Source organism: Rhyacophila brunnea, unplaced genomic scaffold (assembly GCF_057557595.1).
Source record: "Rhyacophila brunnea isolate RB1 unplaced genomic scaffold, BYU_Rbru_1.0 scaffold_3, whole genome shotgun sequence".
NCBI classification, from domain to species: Eukaryota; Metazoa; Arthropoda; class Insecta; order Trichoptera; family Rhyacophilidae; genus Rhyacophila; species Rhyacophila brunnea.
In genome coordinates, this window is record NW_028232965.1 from 8,315,680 (window position 1) to 8,338,402 (window position 22,723).

A 22,723-nucleotide genomic window follows, 5' to 3' on the forward strand; every position below is an offset into this window, starting at 1 on the left:
TACTTAGACTTCCAGCGATTACACGTTCAAGTCCCGTCGGGTGTCATGAGATATTTTCAAAGTATGTATGTTCAATCTATGTTTACACTATAATAATTGACATAATATGTATACATATTGATTATAAATAGCGTCTAATAATTACTTTGGTTGATTGAATCGCATTATTCATTTCCAGATAAAGCGATGTCTCAAAAATGTTGTAATTGCTAAGCCTGAAAATATATTGTACATACATTTTTCGACAGTTATCACATCACCTGGGCCCTTAAATATACTAGCAACAGGCGCAATATAGCTTTATTCAAACATCTTTTGAAGTAACATGAATGTATGGATATTTTTTACTGATGAAACTGTTATTATTTAGTTTAATATGTTTTCCAGCAGTTGTCATTCGAGATTGTTTTAGAAATTTCGAAAATATTGATTTATAGTTTTTTTTACCTAAACATCACTCTACATTGCCGTACACTATTGCCGACCTAATGTAAATCATTTGCCAATGTCACTACTATTTTAATTTTCAAAAATTTCAGACGGAGATGTGGAAAGAGAAGTCACGTATATTTTAGTGCAGAAAGTTAACGAATTTCCATTATTTGATTAAAAATTAAGGCCACAGTACACAACACATTTTATTCTCACGTTCAGCTTGTAAATTGAATACAAAGAGGCATTATTTTAATTGTAAATTGTTCATATTATTCACTGCCAAAATAATGATAACTATGTTTTATTTGTGCATGTTGTGTTTTTAATCCTTAATTGCATGGTGTTGCCTTTCAGCAACAAACTGTATTAGTACTTACTATTTATATTTTAGTACGAATGATTTTTTTTTTTAATGTACTGATAAAATAGTTATAGATTTTATTTACAGGTACCACTATTAATGTAATATAATACATTACATGTGATCGATTAGAAAAGTAATATGTAAATTAAAGTATTGCCACAATGCATTTAAGGGTTAATAAAAGAAACCATTAAAGACAAAATCATATAGACACTATGTCCGTATGTAGATAGGTAGGTACTGACACTACATTGTATAGAATATAGATTATTATAAAGCCCGGTTATTTTTTTTTAATCAGGTAAGTACGCACGTGAAATACATTTCTGTTTTATATTCCTATAGTTTGCAGTTTATCTTTGTTTGAATACAATAAGCGTCTGCCTATGACATCGTGGGCCCCAGGTTTGAATCATGGGTCTGCCAAGTACACATATTGTTTTTCAATGTGTGTAAATCTGATAATACAAATCTCCACACTGTGGAAACCCATATTATGATCTCATTAGGATCGGACATAGTCGAGAAATACAACACTTGCAAGATCAATTCGAAAGTTCTTAAGAAATCTCTACCTATTCGCGATTTTTAGCAGAATAAAACATTTGAATGGAAACATAATACCAATATTATTTCAGGTTATTTCAGTAAAAGTCCGCAATATGTCGAAACAAATTATATAAACACTTAATTTAATAAAGATTTCAAATATCTTGGCACACGAGCGAGAAAAAAAACTTCACTTCCCTTGTTATATAGCGGAAGTTATTAAGTATAATATGTAAGAGATAACTCTTATCTTTCTTGTCATATCACTCTTTTTCCTCCTTCCATTCTTACATTTAAGATCAATCGTGATTTATGAAATGCCACTAAGTTAGCACCAAAAATCACTGAGAGTATATAATACATAGATATCTACTTAGATTATATTAAAAAATATTGATACCTAAAGCAGTAATGCTGCAAATAAATACGAAAATGTCGATCAAAACAATTTTCGAAAATTTAAAGGCAGTGAGAAATCAATTTGTTTAAAGTTTTATACCAAGGCTTCATTGAATCGATAAGGACGATTACGATATCGGAATAAATACATCGAAATGAGAATTTAATTTGCTTATTACATACTATTATTATGTCTCTCGTCTTGATCGTACACTCATGGCGGAGGATCGTGACCGCTTTTTAATTTTGCCATCCTTTGAGCGACCATCAGCTTCTCTCAGGGCAGAATGAATGGTGCCCCCCCCCCCCCAGTCATCTCTTTCACTTGGACGCTCCAGCGAGCAGACGCTCTTACTCTCCACCCAAAACCACCAGTCCCTCCAGGTTGTCCGGTCCGCGCACAATATGTCCAAAAAACTGCAGAATGCGTCTCAGACATATGGCTACTAAATGGCATATAAAGTCTGGGAATAAAAATACCAGGTGGCAGTGCCTGGACATTCTTGTCGGTGCTTTCAATATGTTCATTGCGCAGAGAGATAGTGCGTGCGTTGTGCTGTATTGCGTTGCGTTACAGACAGATAAAAAAATCAAGACTAATATATAATGTAATTCTGAATGTATCAAAGACGTTAATAATATGAAGTTAATAATAAAACCACAATAAAATTTTCACGAGTCATTTTTCTCTGTATGTAATATACACGAATAATAATATGTCAGATTCAATCAACGTTTGAAAATTCGGCTTATAATTGCTGGTGTAATATGCTAAGTAATTACATGCCAGTTATATTTTCCGTTTTACAATTTCCTTATATGAAACCAGTCTCCGTCATAATTTTCCCTACGTGTTCGAATGTACCAGACGGTTTACTTAATATGTATTATTTTGAATTGTTATTAGTAAAACTTATTGTACTTAAAACAAAGTCGGAACATTATTGTACGTTATTTACAAACATTTCAATACGACATGTAATGACGGTTAATGGGAATAGTTACTTTTGCACGTTCCTGCCAGCGACGGCGACATTTGAATTGACTTTTAATTTCGTTATCGGCTTCGTCTATTGTGCAAACGTTCGTGACATAGCTTTATGGAAACGACAAAATAGAATTTCAAACTGCTATTGTCGATCGTTTTAATAACTTAAATTGTTTCAATAATAGTTGCGCATAGCTTTTCGCATTGAAATTGTATCACAGCTACGTTGTGAAAATAGTTGACAGAGTATTAACATTACAACGAACAAAATTTTCCTTATAAAAAAGATTTCCGAAGGGTATTTATTTATCCTTTAATTTGTTCAAATGATATAATTAAATTTACAGCGGGATTAAAGTGATCATTACTTAAATATTCTATAATAACTTATCCAAAGTAAACGTAAAGTTTTCAAGAGATTCTGCGTTCTCTTCATGATTGTTCATTAAAAATTCCCAACCCCTCTACTCAATTACTCAATTGTAACTTGGAAATATTATAAACTGCCATGTTCTCACATTATATATTATTATAGCTCTTTTTATACACATAACCTCGCGGCGTCGAGTTTAAATAATATAATATATTCTATAAACTGAAACCTAAAAAAGCTACCTATACTTGATAATTCACCAGGAACACGTATTCAACAATTTTGTTTATGTAGTTTAAAGCATTTGATGATTTCACTATTAGAATTAGAGAAACGTGTTAAATATTTTCACTTATCTAATCTCATTCTTTGCCGCCCTTTATCTATAAAAATAATGACATGAATGTCGCAACTAATTTTTATGCAGTTTTATGGGTATTCTTATTGTTCAATATGATCATCGTCAGGTCTACTGCTGGATAAAGGCTTCCTACAGCTCCCTCAGCTCATCCTCAACCTAATTCTACGCTGATATGTACATCCAGTGAGTCTATCTACCCCTTGGGTACTACTTTACGACTGCATTTGTCCAGCGGTTATCAACTCGCCGAGCGACATGTCCAGCCCATTGCCATTTCATCTGCTTAGCGACCTCTATCCAATCGCATACTCTTTTCCACTTCATTATCAATTGGTTTATTTTGTGATCTTTCCGTGTTATGCTTAACATGCACACTTCCATGCCACATAACCCTACTAGTAATTTTTGGATTTTAGGTACATTAAAAGTTCATGTTTTACACGCACACACGAGTGTTCGTAGCACTCATTGGTTAAACCCTTCGCATAAGACTCAATGTGAGGTCAATCTTTCATAGTTGTTGTCCACCTTCCATCAACCTCACAGTCATCCACCTCTTTCTTGGTCTACTCTAGATTTCTACCGTTGGGGTATCCAGGATCTCTGATGTCCGGCATTTAGCTCTATATAATATGAAAATGACAATGTTTTCAATGTATTAAAACATTTGTATTTAGTACACATTACACGTGCTTTACAGGATATTAAACACAAAGTGCTGTGATTTCAGATGGTTTTAGCTTGAAGATTCGAGTTGTGCCAATATAGTATGTAGGAACGATATAAACATGACGATCCGTTATGTAAATTCACCCCCTTGTCGCGAAACGTAGTATCAACTTAACCGGTCCTTCTGACTAAGAGTCGAATTCACTTTAGTAATTTTAATTGTAAGTATGTATTTTTATTATATCGTGGAAGGAATCTGGGCGATTCCAGAACATTATTAGTATGGTTGAATTGGTTGCCATAGAAAATTTTATATTTTATTGAAGTTCTACTTTTGCTCTGTTTCCGCCAAAGTAATTCACGACCTTTGGGCTACTCTATTTGTATACGCCGCTTTTTCATACATCGTCCGTTATCCGATATAGCCCTGTTATATAAATATTGTGAACGCTGCCACATCGGACCGTTATCTCGTATTACGAACTCAGATGTTCGGATCGGACCGTGGAAAAACGCCCTTATTCCACATATCGAAACCAAGTTTTCCTTAATAGTAGTTACTTATAATTAACACAATACAGAGCCAATTAAGTAACAACTGCAAAATATAAACGAATATCATGTTACAAACATAAATTATAAACCACGCTGGCAATCACTGCCGTGAACTTCAGTTCGATGTCACCAACCGGATCGGGTCAGTGGTAAGGTTCTGTGTTCTACGCTGCACATCCGGGCCAATGGCAACATATTACGGTTACGCCATTCCCAGTTATGAGTCAAGGCGTATGCAACTGCAACGGTCGGTGTGTGCTGAGTGCATCCAACAGCCAACTAACTACCAACATGTTGCACGTACGGGCGCAGGCTAACATAATATATTTCGCAAAGTGCTCGCTGCATAATTCAACACGATCAATCAAATGCATCTACCGTCCAACGCTAACTCCGAACACTCTACCCTGTCTACCCGCTTTCTTGGATGTGCTTTTACTTTATACTCTTAGAGAGTTCCTAGTCAGTATATAACTAACGAGTACTACCTAGCTAACTAAGTGAGAAAAGCGTTACGTATCTTTTCGTAGATCGTCAGTTTAAAGATTAAACTTCGTACAAAATGGATTTACATTTTTTATATACTAACTTAAATTATGTTTGTTCATCTATCTCTATCATAATATAATATCTTGTGTCTCATATTCTTTAGACCAGAGCTGTACACTATACATATAAGTAATTAATAGTATATATTTTTCTGTGATATGTCTTATTACTGTAATTGCCGACCGACCTAAACTGTAAATGTGGCTAATTACACTTATTATCAATTATTTAATACACTTACTATTAATAATGGTAACTATGGATACCGACTTAATTATATCTTAGTCATTCAGAATGCGTCTGGGACAGGGATGGCAAATAGGATTTGATCGGCGTGCCAAAATAAACCGTTTATTTCATTCGTGGCGCGTGCCGTTCCTTTTTATGTGTATACGTCATGATTTAATCTAAATCGTATTTATTGAATATAAATTTAAAAAAATGATACACATAAAATGAAAGAAAATACGGAAATATAAAAACATTTAATAACACACTAATTTTTGTTTGAGGTTTTTTGTTTTAATATTTTATTTGCGAGACTTTTTATATCAGGCTGATATGTCGTTGATTGCAAATTAATACATACTGCTGAATTTCCCTTTGTCAATCTATTTCTAGTCTTTGAATGTACATGATTCAATATAGAAAAAAATACTTTCCTATCATTGAGTAGGTGGAAGAAAAAAAAATCTAGGTTTTTAACAGATATGCTTTTACGTGTATTTAATAGTATGTTTTCAATTCAGCATTCCGATTCATCAATTTGAGAAAGCCGATGATATTCCAATTTTTCAATACATTTTCGCATGTTTACAAATGTTTCGGTCCAAATAAGATTAGATTGCAAATCAATAATTTCCATTTCAAAATTTCCTAATAATTGCATCCAGTCAAGAGGGTAAGAAAAGTAATTTCCATATTGAATATAATATTATATCCATAATTTATTTTTTGGCGTGCCAAGTTGAGTACACGTGCAACGTATTTGCCATCGCTGGTTTAGGACTTATATTTCGATATGTAGGTACCTTTATTAAAAAGTTCAGCTTTAATTAATTTAGATGAGTAAATTATCGGTAAATCCTTACCGTATCAGCAAAATGCTGGTCGATGAAAATTCTACATTAAAATTAAAATTTCATGCCATTTGTGAATCATCCTGACGGCCAATTTTCCATCGTACCTACATATTATTGTGTTTTCGTGCAAATTATCGACACGTTGGGGTAACGCCACACGCTCATAGTTTCGTACCACTTTCTTGTTTTGGGAACTTTTGTTGGAGCACAGGTGTACCTACTTATTCAAAAAGCCGTAAAAAAGCTTGCCTACATTCTTTTATGAAAGTTATTTTTAAATTCATCGTCGCTACAAAGGTTTTCGTTTTTGTAAACATATTCAAATAGGTAAAGAAAGGAATCCGGACAATGCTTGTCGGAAATAATAATTACGCTCGCGACAAATTTCTCGTTGGTAATATTTTAGTAATAGCGCTTTTGTCTTGTGCGGCAAGGATGAATATTTTTAAGGGCGCTTTATTTTACGTTGGGAAAATTATCACTTTTACAAAAGCACACCGTATTCTTCTTTTCCCAGTGCTCGGAATGAAAAATATCTCCACCGGAACTTTCGATAAAGTTCATCTTATCCGTTCATACATTCGAGTGTATGTTATGTATAGAAATAACGCATTTTTTACAGACTATGTACGAATTATGTAAGTAAGTACTTAACATTTTTTTGTATGTTACGCTATAGCAGTCATTGATGACGTAAGTTTATTGAAATAGTTTACCAAAACATACGTATTATCAAAACATACATTTATTAAAATATCGAAAGGCATGCTGTTAGGAAAATCCATATGATATAGGTATACCTACTTCTGAACTTTATGGGTCTCGTTTATTAAATAAAACTATAATTGGGAAACAGAAAGTAAAAATTAACGTTTGTCACACAAAATTATACAACACAAAACAACACAACAAAATGTACAGTAAAATAAAATATACCATCAAATTGCACAGTAAATATAAAATATTGCATACTATCGCATCCACAGTATATATATATATATATATATATATATATATATATATATATATATATTATATTATATTATATGAATCGCACGCCACTGGTATCTATTTATGTGTTTGATGTGTTATGTGTATATGCCGGAAAGGTACTAACTATTTAATTTGAGATGTGTTTCCAGAAATAAGATCCTCGGAAATATAGTATCGGGATAATGTATTGTCTTAATAATAAAGCACTAGCTGAGCCAGCTGGCTCTCGCCAGTCTGTCTCGCTAGGTCTTGCAGACGGCTTGGCGGTGTTGGATTTTATTATAATTGTGAAGTATGCATAGATGGCGCCATAGTTTTCTCTTCGGGATGGATTTTTTATTCACGTCAGACAGTTTGACATTTCGCTTATAGTAGTAGAATGAGGTTGCGGAATCCTTCATCCAGCAGTGGATTGATCCTAGTTGATGATGATGATGATAACGATATGAGTATGTAGATAAATATAATATCACCAATTTTGATAAATACAGCAATTCAAATGACAGAAAGGAAAAGAATCAGGCTAGAGAACCCTTCATCCAGCAGTGGATTAGATCAGGTCGATGGTGACGATGACGACATTAATATGTAGATAAATATAATATCACCGATTTTGATAAATACAGCAATTCAAATGACTGAAAGGAATAGAATCAGGCTAGAGAACCCTTCATCCAGCAGTGGATTGATCCTAGTTGATGATGATGATGATGATAACGATATGAATATGTAGATAAATATAATTTCACCGATTTTGATAAATACAGCAATTGAAAAGACAGAAAGGAGTAGAATCAGGCTAGGGTGGGCTTTATCCAGCAGTGGATTGGTTCAAGTCGATGATGATAATGACAATATAAATATGTAGGTAAATATAATATCACCGATTTTGATAAATACAGCAATTAAAATGCAGAAAAGTATAGAATCAGGCTAGGGAGGCCTTAATCCAGCAGTGGATTGGTTCAGGTCGATGTTGATAAGGATGATATAAATAAGTATATTATCACAAATTCGTTTAACTGCTAGTAGTAGAATCAGGTTGTGGAACCCTTCATCCAGCAGTGGATTGATCCTAGTTGATGATGATGATGATAACGATACGAATATGTAGATAATTATAATATCACCGATTTTGATAAACACAGCAATTCAAATGACAGAAAGGAGTAGAATCAGGGTAGGGAGGCCTTTATCCAGCAGTGGATTGGTTCAAGTCGATGATTATGATGACGATATAAATATGAGGATAAATATAATATCACCGATTTTGATAAATACAGGAATTCAAATGACAGAAAGGAATAGAATCAGGCTAGGGAGGCCTTTATCCAGCAGTGGATTGATCCTCGTTGATAATGATTTAAATAATATGTATAACACCAATTATCGTTGAATACCTTTTAAATATTTTTGGGTTATATGAGCCAATTTAATTGAATGTTTATAAGTTTCATTGGTTTAAAAAATTATCATTTAACAGCCATAAAAAAAATGTTACGTTATTCAATTTTGACATAATATTCTATGGTTGATCCAGTGTTGCCATGTCTACTTAAATTTCAGTAGATCAAATGATATTTTTTGCCAATATACTGAATTTTTGATTTTTTTTCGAAATTCAAGAAATCTTCTGATATTTGTGTTTCTCTTGACCTTTTTTGATGTTATACACTTCTAAATTGACATAAAAAGCATTGTAACTCTTCCCAAGAGCGCCATTTTACCCATTAATATCATCATTGCTTACAGTAAATTAATATTATTAGTTATTGTTATTCTTATTAGTTTTAAATCATATCTAATAAACCACATTTTTCAAAATCTACTGAAATTTTAAATATTATATTATGAGATCGTACATCTGACTAATGAAAACTATTGAAATAGTAATAATATTTCATAACAAACTAATAATATAAATTGTATTAAAACTCTACAGGTTATTTTTTAGTCGATAGCTATTTCGGTTGAAACACAATTATCAAGACTACGGTTAGTTTTATAAAATATTTCATTGCAGTTACTTTTATCGGTTTACATATAACAGTAAAGGTTAAAACTAGTCTAATAAAAAACATCCTTTTGCACTTATCATAAATTGACCAAAGTACACAGATTTATATTACATAAAATAAGTAAGTACTTAATTTTAATCTCTTTCCAAAATTTTAAATTTCTTTTCTATGCGGAGCGGTATTCTCGATAATTTTACGAACCGGTCCGGTACGAGCCCTGTCTTTGCCCTTTTGTCATTTTATAACTAACCGCGTAAGAAAAAGACACTGCTTTAGGTAATCAAATTAAATGCGACATCAATCTCGCTATAGAGCGAAACGCGTCCGCCCGTTTTCCGTTACATAAATTTGATCACATTTTAATTAATTGGGTTGACAAAGGGAATCTGTTGATAATTTTATAGACGATGACCGAAGTATGTGTACCTACGTGTGGTTCGCACCTGTATTGAAGGATGGTTAAAGTATTATGTGTATAGTGTGGAGAAGACTGCCTGTCAGACAAAGGTAAATTATTATAAATAAATATACACACTTTGACATAGAACTCTACATTAGGTAACACCACATGCAAATTACCTCAAGTAGTGGTTATTGATTCGGCCATTTATTTTGAATACTCGTATAGGTACTGGTTATAAAAATATTGGTAGTTTCTCGCTTCGTAATTTAATTACTTACGTATTGAATAATAAATCGATTTGCACTCTTCATTGCATTGTATGTATTATGTCTAAGAGTTAAGGAGTCTTCTCCACTAGTAGATCTAATTTATTGGCCATGGGTCTCACTTCCCATACTTACGTCGTGAAGCCATACATAATTTCAAAATTGCAATTGAAAATTAATCGGATAGGTGTTGCCAGTCGATGGAAGCAGAATTTTGGCGGTGGGATATTTCAAGTATCCAAATACCTATTCGATCGAAGATGATTTGTAGCTGTTCGAAGTCTGTTTGAATTGCCAATTACGACCTGAGGTATTCGAGGCGTCCTCGCTGAATTAATAATAGTTTTATCACTACTCCATAAAATACCTGTGTCAAAGGTTATTTCACCACACTAGGAATACTTAGCATGTCGAAAAGCTCTCTTGATCGAGTTCGTCGTTCTATAATAATCATTTATCTCTCTCATCTTCAAGATTAATATTAATGGCCACTGAATTTATTATCTTTCGGTGAGGTCTACATTATTCTGTCAAGTCTTGGAAATATAGCGTTAAATAAAATAAATTTAAGAAAACACATTATTTTGAATAATTTCAGAAACATACTAATATTACCTATTATAAAATATCATTCGAAAATTCAAAAAAGTCAAACCTAGCGGGACGCGACCTCACATATTTCACTTTCCAGGCGAGTGCTCTATCCGTATGTGATATATTAAATAAAAAATAATTTTGTAGTAGGTACTTCTTCGGCCATATCCGCCCCTTAGTTGGAGCATATGGACACCACGCGGCGTCTCCGAGAATCCCTGTCGCTCGCCAGTCTTCTAGCTTCGTTCCTGGTCAAACCAGCATCCCGTAGCTCCGTCGTATACACTCTACAGATAGTATTTAGCGGCCTTCCAGGACGCTGGAATCCAGTCGGCTTGAAGAACAGGCAAGCCAGGTTGAGGTTCTCTTCTGGCATCCGCAGCACGTGGCCGAGCCAGGTCCAACGTCGCCTCTTCACTCATCGTGATGAGAGGCTGCTTAGTGCGTTCTCTTATCTCCTCGTTGCTACGAAAGTCATACCCACCGCACACCCATTATCCGTCACAAACATCTGTTTTTGAAGCTCTGAGCCTTCGTAAGGTGCCATGATTCGCTACCTTAAAGCATCACCATCAGAATGCAAGCGTCGAATAGGCGGCATTATAGTAGTACACTTACTCCACATAATAATTGTTCAGTTCATATGTTGATTTTATAAAACAAAAATACTTAATTTTCAACACAAAAGGTAAACAGTCCGAGAGTGCTGAACTATTGTTTCTATAATTAAAAAACAACTGCTTTTACTAAACATAAAACAAATTTGTACATGTGTACGAAAATATTTTTTATCACAATAATTTACATGCTTCATAACGGAAAACGGATGAAATCTTAGAAAGCTCGTTTTTCCAAATGTTGGTCGTTTGGGCATGAAATTTCCTTTTTCAAATTTCTACAATAAATTCTCACGATTTGGGAATATTGCACTGATGTTTGGTGAGAGAACTTTGATCTATTATATTAACATATGGGGGTGCGTAAATCTCGCTATGGACGAGGTTGCACCAATATCAAACTATCCTTACTCTTGATATTGTTTTCACTGAACATGATCAATATTGACTAATACAATTACTGGTACAAAGAATGGAGGCACGAATCGGGAATGTATAATAATATTATGTATGTGAAACAGCGGGAGTGGGGGTTTAGTTCTGCAGGTGGCCATCACGACGTCACAATCATAATCTTTTGGCCTGTCTATCTACCTATGCGAAAATAAATTTTCTGACTCCCAACTTGCAAAGGAAGTTATAACGGTAAACTTTCCGATAACTTAACTGAGCGCCGTGACGTGGCCGGGAAAGTATACATCTATCTGTCTTGTACGAAATGGTTCAATTTATCACTGGTCCAAATTCTCGTATAAATTCGAGCTTTTTATACTTAATTGATGTCTATTATTTTCTTAAACCCGAGCACACCCAGAGTAATTTAATACAGTATTTTCCGGGTGCGGGTGGGTTATCCGTCCATGACATGAACAAGGTTTAAATATTTTGTTATAAAAATTGTCGTGAAAATGTTAGCTGTAAAATATCTGAAATATCATATTAACTGCAAATGTATAGATAAGGCTTTGATTAAGTTCTATACAAATTCCATCTGGAGCACCGTAAGGTAGTTAGTCCACACCAATTTTCATGATTTCTCACGATGACACTAAAATATATTTAAAAAGATCTCGTCAGTTGATGATTGTACTGAGTTATAATATAAATCGGCTCGAAGCGGTGCAAAAGCGATTTCGCAAGCACGTTAATTTTAAAGCCTGCTGTTATGATTTATCTAATTCTACTTCAACCGCTGCAACTTGTATGGTACCATCTTTGGAAAGTCGACGTTCTATATCTGATCAATATTTTCTTTTTAAAATCATCAATGGTTTTGTTGACTCGCCAAACCTACTCGAAAGGGTGGGTTTCCACTGTCCATCAAGATTTACGCGAAACCAAACTTTGTACCATATCAGTCGTAGCGGTTCTAATTATGCACAAAACTCCTTTATTCGGCGCTCTTGTTTAAATTATAATATGTATTTCTCCACCGTTGATCCTTTTGATAATTCACCTGTTTCATTTAAACTTGCTATCTCCAAAATTTTGTATAAATAGATATATAATGTATTTACTTATACATCTAGGTATATTCTTTTATTTATTATGTTACTTTTTTTTTTTTTTTGTATATCATTTAATTATTCATTATTCTTTCTCATTTTTCTCATGTAATCTTCTTATGTAATTTCTTTATATGTATGTTATTTTACTCTCTATCTTGTTAGGCTTAACTATTTTATAATGTATATATGGAAACTTTGCTGGTTGCAATAACTTTGTATTATTATATTTTAAATTTCTGTAATCAATATGTAACTGTTTGTTTTCTTAATAAATAAAGAAAAACTGATTTAGATATACTGTGTATATACTGTCAATTGAATCACCTTTTTTAAATGTCAATAATTAGTGCTCGTCAATAACATTCTCTAGAAGTATCAACCCTATAAAAACAGAATATCAACTAGCTCAAAAATACGTGACCTGAGTCTCATAATGGATATTAAGATAAACTTTAACGCACATATCAACGAAACTATCAATAAAACATTAAAATTACTAGTTTTTATTCTTCGCTTTTCTAAACCATTCAGATCACCGAATGTACCAAATTTATTTTTCATACGTTCGATTCATAGTAGTGCCGTTTAAAAAAAAATCGGTTAGGTACATGTTCAAACACGCGCGTTAACATCATTTTACTCCCTACTTCAGATTTAGTTTGTCAATTTATGGCTACGGCCGTATGTTGTAGCTTAACCACTGGGGAATGCCAAAAGAAATGGCGTATTTCAAAAAAACACTACCTTATTCTTAGGTCAATAATTATTATAAAGCAATCATTATTCGTAGGATGTTTATCACACTTGAACGGTCAAAGACATAGCTTATAATTAGTATCTCTAGAATTATCTTCAAATGTGTTAATCTTGCCCATTTTGTTCAATAATAAAATGCCTAATTCTTGTCAAATTTGGGATCACAGAGATTATCAATATAATTTGTTATTGTAAATATTTCACTATACATGCACTGAAATATGACTTTATTCAAAAACATTAGAACGAGAAGTTTAACCGAGTACTATTTTATGTAATAAAAATACTTTATACAGTCATCAAATGTTTAAAATAAATATAAAGGATAATAAGGCTTCAAAATTATATAAATAGATTATCTACAACGTTTAAGGTATGTCCAGGATCATGCTTTGAAAATAGAAAAAAGCTCCATTTTGACCTACGCTGAGCATGTTCCCCCTTAATAAATAAAAAAAACTTCGAGGAGAGGTTAGAACGTGATTCATGTCATCCAGGGTTTCAACAATAAAATTATAAGTCTTACGAATATCGTTTGCACTATTCGTCAACGATAAGAGGATGAGGATCAAAGTAAAGAAGTGTTAAACGTTTAAAATAATCTTCTTTTTATGGAAGAAAGAGGAAGAAAACGTAGTGACAACCCAAAAATGTATTACGACAACAAACTCGCAAGTCTGAAACATTATATGGAAAATAACAGTTCGCATTATAAATGTGTAATAGTAATTAATACTTAACCATATAAAATTTGATAATTTGGATTATTCATATTTTTAATTATTAATCGGGAGTTAACTGCACTCTCAATCTACAAATTTAATAACAATCCCGTGTAGAAAAGGATAACTGTAGTAATTTTATTCAGCGAAATGAAAGTATTTAAACTGATTCCGTATTCAGTTTCAATTGAATCTTTCGTTCTTAACTGACACGATAATAATTAAACTGCCATTTATAATTAGTCCGTAGCCAATCCAGATCGTTAATAATGTTAGCGCATTGTCTGTGGATTGCCGTAAACCTCACAATCATTTCTTATTCTTGCAAGGAGATAATAATAATTCGCACCATCCCTTTGAGGTGAGATTCAGGTACAATTAATTAGCTCACTCCAAGCTCTCTGTTTATCAGACGATACTTGTTTACATAAATAATTATTTACGTGCGAATAACAAGACAAATTTAGTTAAGTGGATAGATGCTCAGTATTGGGATTACGGAAATGGATATTGGTACATGTTTGCTTTATGTTGTGGTTTTGCTTTTCCCTCCACCACCCGCTCTCTCCACGTCAAGTCTCCACGTCAAGTCTCCACGCCCGTTATGCAGACATGCACTGTGGCGTAACGAACGCTAGGCTCCCTTTAATATTGTGCTGAGTGCATTCCAGGAGCATTTTCTTAAGATATTGGTTGGCGTGGACTAAAGTGTGAATGATTCCTATTTTATTATCGTTTGTATTTTCTATATTATTGATTTTTTAATGCCATAGGAGGCGGCAGGGTTATCAAAATCTAAAAAATGGCACTGACTTTCGCATTTACCCTGCAGACCCCCCTGCTTTTTTCGGGTACATTCCCCATACCCAGATACTCTGCACTTTCAGTCTAGTGATGAACACATGGCCTGTAGCTATTACTACGGGTGCTCACCTACGACTTAGCGACCTGTCGAATCATCGTCATAAATATAGTTTAATTTACTATTGACTGAGGGGATGGATATGTAATTAAATACTTTATACTCTAATTGAACATCATACCTGTTTGAATACTTAGTGACGGTGTAAGATACATACCCAGGCCATGACTAATTTCGAATTAGATATGTATTTTACTAAAATAGTTGTTCTAAAATATTTTGTATAAGTAACATTTTTAAAGTTAGTTTAATGACCTACGAACCTGCATATTCGTCGCGTATTATTTGTTACTGTTTTATAATAGTTTTTCAAACTAACTTCAAACTTTTTCCTGTACGAAAGCTCCCAACTGAGTGCTAAATAATTACAAGATAAAAAGATCTTTTTATATTTTCTTATTATTTCTGTTGAATCTTATAAACTTGACTTTTGTACTTGATAGAAATAATACTGAATTGTCATATTGATTTCCATAGTAACGCACGTATATATTAATAATTTAGTTGCTAGGACCCCAGACCCCTAGCAACCAACAATGGTGTCGAAATAACTTTTCATACAAAACAGAATTAACTGAAAATGAATTCAATTCTAATTAAAGATGGCTAAAAGTATTAAAATAATGCATTGTCATCGTGTTCTGATATATTCTTAAAGTTTCAAATGTCTAGCTAGTCGGGAAGTTAGTTAAAAATCGATTGCAAGATTTATACCGGACAAAGAGCCGCCGGACAAATAAGAATACGAGCTAAGAAAAACGTTGTAAAATACAGTAGGTAATAGGTAAGGATTATTATTTACACTTGAAATCGAAAGTCTCACATTGCAAAAATTACAAATTTAAAATTTAGGATCTTCCTAACAAAGCGAGCAATGGTATGCTGCAATGAAAGCCTCAATAATAGAAAGTTGCGAAAATACGCTGAAATGGTATTTAGAGTGACAATGTGTCAATCTTTTAAATGTATTCGAATAATATTCAACACACACGTACTTGATGGGATATGAGCCTAAAGTGATGCACTTTTTTGTGACTTTTGTGCAAATACATGGCTTTTAAGTAATGTCGTTATTTTTATCATTGCAGGAGCGTCTGTCGAGCGAGGAGTTGGAGCGGCTAAGTGACGTCCGCAACCTGGTGAACCAGCTGTACGCCGCCCTCAACGTGGGTGAGCATCAGCTCAAGCAGGAACGCAGTCTCAAGGCCAAGCTGGAAGGTCTGCAGCAAGAACTGATGCCGCTTGAAGAGGTGACCTTCTATTATTTTGATTCAGATAAAATCTTACTACTACTCTAATTGTTTCAATATTTTCATCATCAAATGAGACTATTAGTTTTAAAGTCCATATTCCTCCATATTCAGCTATTTTGAGATAATTGCAAATAACCATAAGGCAATTTTGTTTGTTAATAGATGTTTTTTAAATTTTGGATTATAAATGTATAAGGGAAATTTGTATTGTATAATAATACTTTTTTTAAATCTATATTCATTTTTTAACTTTTTGACAAATTTTCATTATATTATTATAATTTATATTATTTCATTGCAAAGAAATAGTTAATTAATGTATAACCAAAGAGCAAATTAATTAACAGTATTCAGATAGGCTATAATCCCAATACACTACATTTGAAGCAGGGTTTTGAATGTGTGAGTATCCTGCGAAAATGAAACACACATATGCATGCAATTGTGTGTGTTGCAACCTTCAAATACACCGATATTGAATGAGCGTCAGTGCATAAACTGAGAGCAGTTGTCAGGACGAAGGGAAAGCTTAGAATAACATTATTCTTGACACGTATTTAAGTTTATCCCATATTCTTCCACACTTGAGATCAGTTGCCTATTACTCCATATTCGTTAGGTATTTCAGTTCACATTAATTCTGTGTTCCCTGATAATATACATTGAGAATTACATAGAGAATTAATAAATCTTCTTTTTCTTCGGCCATATCCGCCCCTTAGTCGGAGCATATGGACACCACGCGCCGCCTACAAGAATCCCTGTCCCTCGCCAGTTTTCTTACTTCGTTCCAGGTCAAACCAGCATCCCGTAGCTCCGCCGTATACACTCTATAGATAGTGGTTTAGCTTTTTAAGTGGACTGTAACTATTTTAAGGGAAGATGAGGAGGTCGGATCTAGGGGTGGGAGCGATGGAACAGAATGCCAGACACTGACCTTTGTGATGATGTATGATGGCTCCGTGGTCTGGTTTCAACTTTCGCTCGCGCAGTATTGTTGTTTTGGGTCACCCGGTTCGTACACTCACGCATTTTGTGACACAGTTTTATGGATTATATGTGAGGGTGTATGAATGATGATGATAGATTCTGAATGAGTCTGTATCTATTGAGTCAATCGCTTAAGCGACGGAAAGCTATTAGAAGCCCGCTCACGCCCGCTATCGAGATGCAACTAACTTTCTTTTTAACACCGTCTCTCATGACCCGTAATTGCTTATTGATTGTCTGGTGACAATAACACTGGGAATTAGGAGGTGGGTGAGGAAATAAGGAGTGGAATGGGAACATAAATGGCCCAACCAGATAGTATTTAGCGGCTTTCCAGGTAAACAATAATAGAAGAATAAAACAAAATAAGTGAGAAAAGATGTAAAATTAAACGATATAAGTACATATATAATATATAAAATAATAATTATAAAACTATTGATGTACCTACTAGGTTTCCTCAAGTATATAAAATATAAATTAGTTTGAAGATTATGTAAATTGAGCTGTTTTTTTTTTTGATTTCAGAAACGAAATGAGCTAGAATTAGTGGCCGTCCGTCGCACAAATGCCCTCACTTGGACCGGACTCGGCCTTATGGGAGTGCAGTTTGGAATCCTCGCTCGTCTCACCTGGTGGGAATACTCCTGGGATATCATGGAGCCCGTCACTTATTTTGTCACTTACGGCACCGCCATGGCTGTCTACGCATACTTTGTACTTACTAAACAGGTGATTAATTAATATAATTCCCTTTTGCTCTTGTAACAATAATCAAAATCAAATCATATAATTATATCAAGTATGCTTGATGAAATACACTGATTATCTTTTGTGTCATTATTGACCCTTGGTGATGATTTATATCTACATATCTACAGCAACCAATAATTATCATCGATCAAAGTTACCATCTTGTTACTTCTAAGTTTTCTCCAGCAAGACCTTAGTTTAGTAATTGTAAATCTACAGTACTTTTGTACATGATAATCTATTGAGATTTTTTTACATTGTTAATTGCAATGTGGTCTGTAAGAGCCAGGGCAAACCATCGATACCAACCAGAAAAATAGAACTGTATGCGAAAAGATAATTGTATGCAGTGGTGTCTCGTGGGGGTAGGCAGGTCATGCATTGCATAGGGTGAATACAAATATTACAAATATTGAGAACAGTGGCGATTTTTAATTAAACAGATGATGATGATAAAGATATAATTGGAAAGTATCATCTAAATTTAAAAAATAGCCAAAGCATAAAAAAGTCATAACTATTGATGTATTGTAATACCCAATGTGATACATTTCTTTTTTGTGTTAATCGTCAATTCTTGGTGGAAATGCATTGTATTAATTAAAATAAAACACAATATGTTGCACTAGTTCCACCTATTTTAATTAATAAGTTATACATTTAGATATGGCAGGTTATCGGCGGCATAATTTTCACAAGGGTGCCTCCAAAGATGTCAAAGCCATAGACCTTCACGTACCCAAAACTACCACTATTTGAGAGTAGATTTCGTAGAAATATTCAAATTCTCAGAAGGTGGTGTGTACCTATTTCATTTAAAGATTTTTGGTGAATTGGTTTGTTTAAACTAGCTGAAAATAAATAACATAATACATAAGAAAATAAATAAAAAAAGAATGCTTTAATATGATTTAAAAGACAGAAAAGTAAAAACATGTTTAAAGCAGGGAGGTTCAAAGTTCAATGAATAAATACTTTCGTTTATTTTTCTTCAGAATTTTAAGTTTAGTGATAAATAAAAAACCAATTACGTCCTAGACATTTAAAAAAACTTCTTGTATTATTGCGTAATCTATTTTCTCCTGTACCTGATATAACACGAGAATTTCTCGTGTTTCGGCACCAATGGGTTAAGGGCGGCAATTTACCTAGGGATGTATGAAAATAACAATCTTCTGGTAGTGGTCGGGTTTTGACACAATCAACTTTGTTTTAACACGCTCCAATGTCTGGTATTGGTACTAAAATATTACTACTGTGATTGCATCAATATACTTTCATACATAGTATTCATTTATTCATTATCATTAAGATTATCATGTTGTCATAGACCTCTAAAAGTGGGGCCACACCGGCAACAAGTCGCGCGACAATTCGTTAAATTTTACGATAATTATCACAATTGCTTAAGAAATTTTACGATAATTATCATGCTTATCGTAAAATTTAACGAGTTGTCGCGCGACTTGTTTTCGGTGTGGACCCGGCATAACACTCACACACACACATACATTCATTTTGCATGCTAATCCAGCAGTAGCTCCAGTTACATTGCACCAGACATAATATGAGATAAAATTTAAAATGTATCACTATTCAGTGACAACTAACTGTACATAAAATGGTTTACTTTCATCCCTAATAAAATGAAATATTATACTATTCAGTAAATAGAATGTATGTATAATAATTATTTGATAAATTTCTTTCAGGAATACTTCCTACCTGAAGTTAAGGATCGACAGCATTTACTGATTTTACACAAGCAAGCCAAGAAGCTAGGGTTAGATGTCCAGCAATACAACAGTCTGAAAGAACAGGTAATTTTCATCCTTTAATAAGAAATTTACAAAAGGACTGTGTTTGACAGTACAAAAAAATAATGACCCATAAAATTTGACATTATTATGTTAGTGGGATAGAGCAAATCTCCAATGGAAGATCATCTTTAGGAAATTAAATGATTGACGAAAGAATTACTTAGTCTAATAAATAAGTTAGTTGTAAGTCATTTTGAATTTCACACGGTTACCGCCTGTATTCTATAAATTATTAAATTTACATATCAAGACCTCATAAGTGACAAAATAACAACTTTACAAGAGAGGGAAAAAACTTGCCTGTTTGATATTTGATATTAAAAATCAATGTCTTTGTCGTCTATAGTGGAATGTATGTATGTAGTATGAGGATTACTTATATGCATCTGACAGGTGGCTGGCGGCAAACAAAATGATGTATTTTAATTTATCATTAATTCACATGGTAGATTCGAGATATCGTTCAAAAGTTTTTAGGAGTTAAATATTTTTTTAAGAATTTTTAGCTTTCATCGATAGATGCTGATAATGAAATTACGAGGTATCGTTTCTTAACCCTCGATATATTGCCAAGATAAACTCTTAAATATGAATTTATTATGAATGAATTTTGATTGTGTTCATTACACTTACCATTTGAATCGCAAATACAGTCGACTTGTAACGGAACCAAAACATTCACATTATATTTTAAATGTAGTTTAATTATCTATAAACAAATATTAAATATTAGATATGCAGTAAAATGCACCAAACCGTTATTATATACAATATTTAGATAAATAATCTCAAAAACAGGCTTTCAATTGCAGCCATAAACAATTGTTTATAGATGCACGTGCTTCAATGTGCCAATGTATGGGATATTAATTTTCTATGGCTCCAATCCAACCATACCATTATTTTGTAATACTTACAATAAAGTCATAAAACTTTCTCTAGTTATAGTTGAAACTCTTTGATTCCTATTCATTGATTTTTTGTTACAGATTGATAAGGTCGAAACAGATCTAAAAAGACTGAGAGATCCTCTTCAAATCCACCTCCCGCCCTCTTACACCAACAGTCTCTCTGAACTTGAAGACTACATGGATAAAAAAAAATCTCCGCTAGCTAAATTGAAGTCCATGATTGAAGACACTAGTAAGAAAATCAAAAGTTCCGCCACATAGTATAGACTCAAGCGGTATGATTAGACTTTGTGAAAATTGGAGCCAGTTTAAATACTTTATCATAAATGTGTTCATAGATCTTCACAATCATATCTTTCAATTCTGGAAGTTTTATGGTAGTACACAGCCTGCGACTCCACATGCCATTTTTGATGGTACCACTGACTAAATTAAATCTATGAATTTTTTTCTCACTATAATCTTATCAGTGAAACATGGTAAAGTGCTTTCATCCATTAATTATATATTTTAGTATAGTGCGCTGCAAATGATATCATTGATAAACATGCAAGGTTAGAGCAAACAATTGGATGGTGTCTGTCCTCACTAAACACTTAGAATTGCCACCACACAGCAAAAACTGATTGGAAGAGATCTGACTGCTGACTTTTAGAAGAAAAAAATGTTCCTTGTTGAAAAAGGAAAGTCTATTGTTGATAGCTTGCAGTTTTAGCAATCTCTCTAGTGCTGAAACTGAGTTAGATCATGTAAATATTTACTTGGTTCCTGTGAGGTATCTGATTTTTCATGAACGGTTTCACATAGTTTGTTCCCATCATCAGTTAATTGTCTCAATTTATTTATGTTATTTCAGTTTATTTTTATTCATAGACTTTTTATGAGGAATGGTGTTTAGCCATTTACCCAACTCATTGGGTCCTTGCATTAGATTAAACACACATTGAAAAAGGCAATATGAATTTCTATTTTCCCAGACTCGAGATCGACTCAGTGATCCATCCTGTAAAAAATGTCTGATAATATTACCTCCACTCGGTGGAGGCACATATGCTCCGCCTAGGAGCGAACATGGTAATCTTCTTTTTGACTTACTTATTGACCATATGAGTAGAAAATGAATTATATTTTATCATCTTCTCTTTGATTTCAACTATAGTAGGTAAATTGATGTTTAACCATGCTCTTTAATTATTATGTTGAAAGATAAATTTGGTCCAGCTGTGGTATTCGAAACCCACGGATTAAGAGGCAAAACATAAATTCGATTGCGCTAATAGTTCCTTATTTATTTTTATGTCGCCTTGCCAAATGTATTTATTGTGTTTAATTATAAAAAATAACAATGCAAATCAAGCCATATCAAGCAAAATCGAATTATGTTTTTTTTATGGACGATTCGGTTGACGAGTGGTAAAATGCCCACTTATCATTAGTCATGGGTTGCAATTTTGAATCCTGCGTCTGGAATATTCACATGTTTTTTTTAATTTTCGGCTTGGACCCTGAGCATGAACTGAATAGGTTGAACAAGTGGCAAGTGGCTAACATCCATTTCTCATAAGAAAAAAATCTGTAAATAAACCTCTTCGGGAGGTAGCCGGATCCACATCAAATTGTAGAGCCAATAAATATAATAATATATATATATTATAAACTGCTGTCATACTTCAGCTATATTTTCTACAATGAGAAATGCGATTTAATGAAGGGAAAAGTGAAGGTCAACAGAGATGTAGGTAGATAGCTATTCTCCTGGCTTACGCAACATGCATATGTGCGTCAAAGTCCAGGGTGCTGGTGGCATGATACGATTTGTCCAGGTTACGGAGATGGGCTGCCATTTGGTTATCAGTCTTCAATAGAAAACAGC

The 22,723-nt window shown here is 33.5% G+C and overlaps 1 protein-coding gene across 1 annotated transcript in view; it reads left to right on the forward strand.

The window, feature by feature from the left end:
* MCU (mitochondrial calcium uniporter) overlaps positions 1-22,723 on the forward strand; it is a 431,136-nt gene extending 408,413 nt beyond the window's left edge. The window contains exons 4-7 of the mRNA XM_085952663.1: positions 16,212-16,373; positions 17,895-18,098; positions 19,832-19,939; positions 20,929-22,723. Of these exons, the coding sequence (XP_085808789.1) occupies positions 16,212-16,373; positions 17,895-18,098; positions 19,832-19,939; positions 20,929-21,111 (657 nt within the window). The 3' untranslated portion in view covers positions 21,112-22,723. The remainder of the gene's footprint in view (positions 1-16,211; positions 16,374-17,894; positions 18,099-19,831; positions 19,940-20,928) is intronic.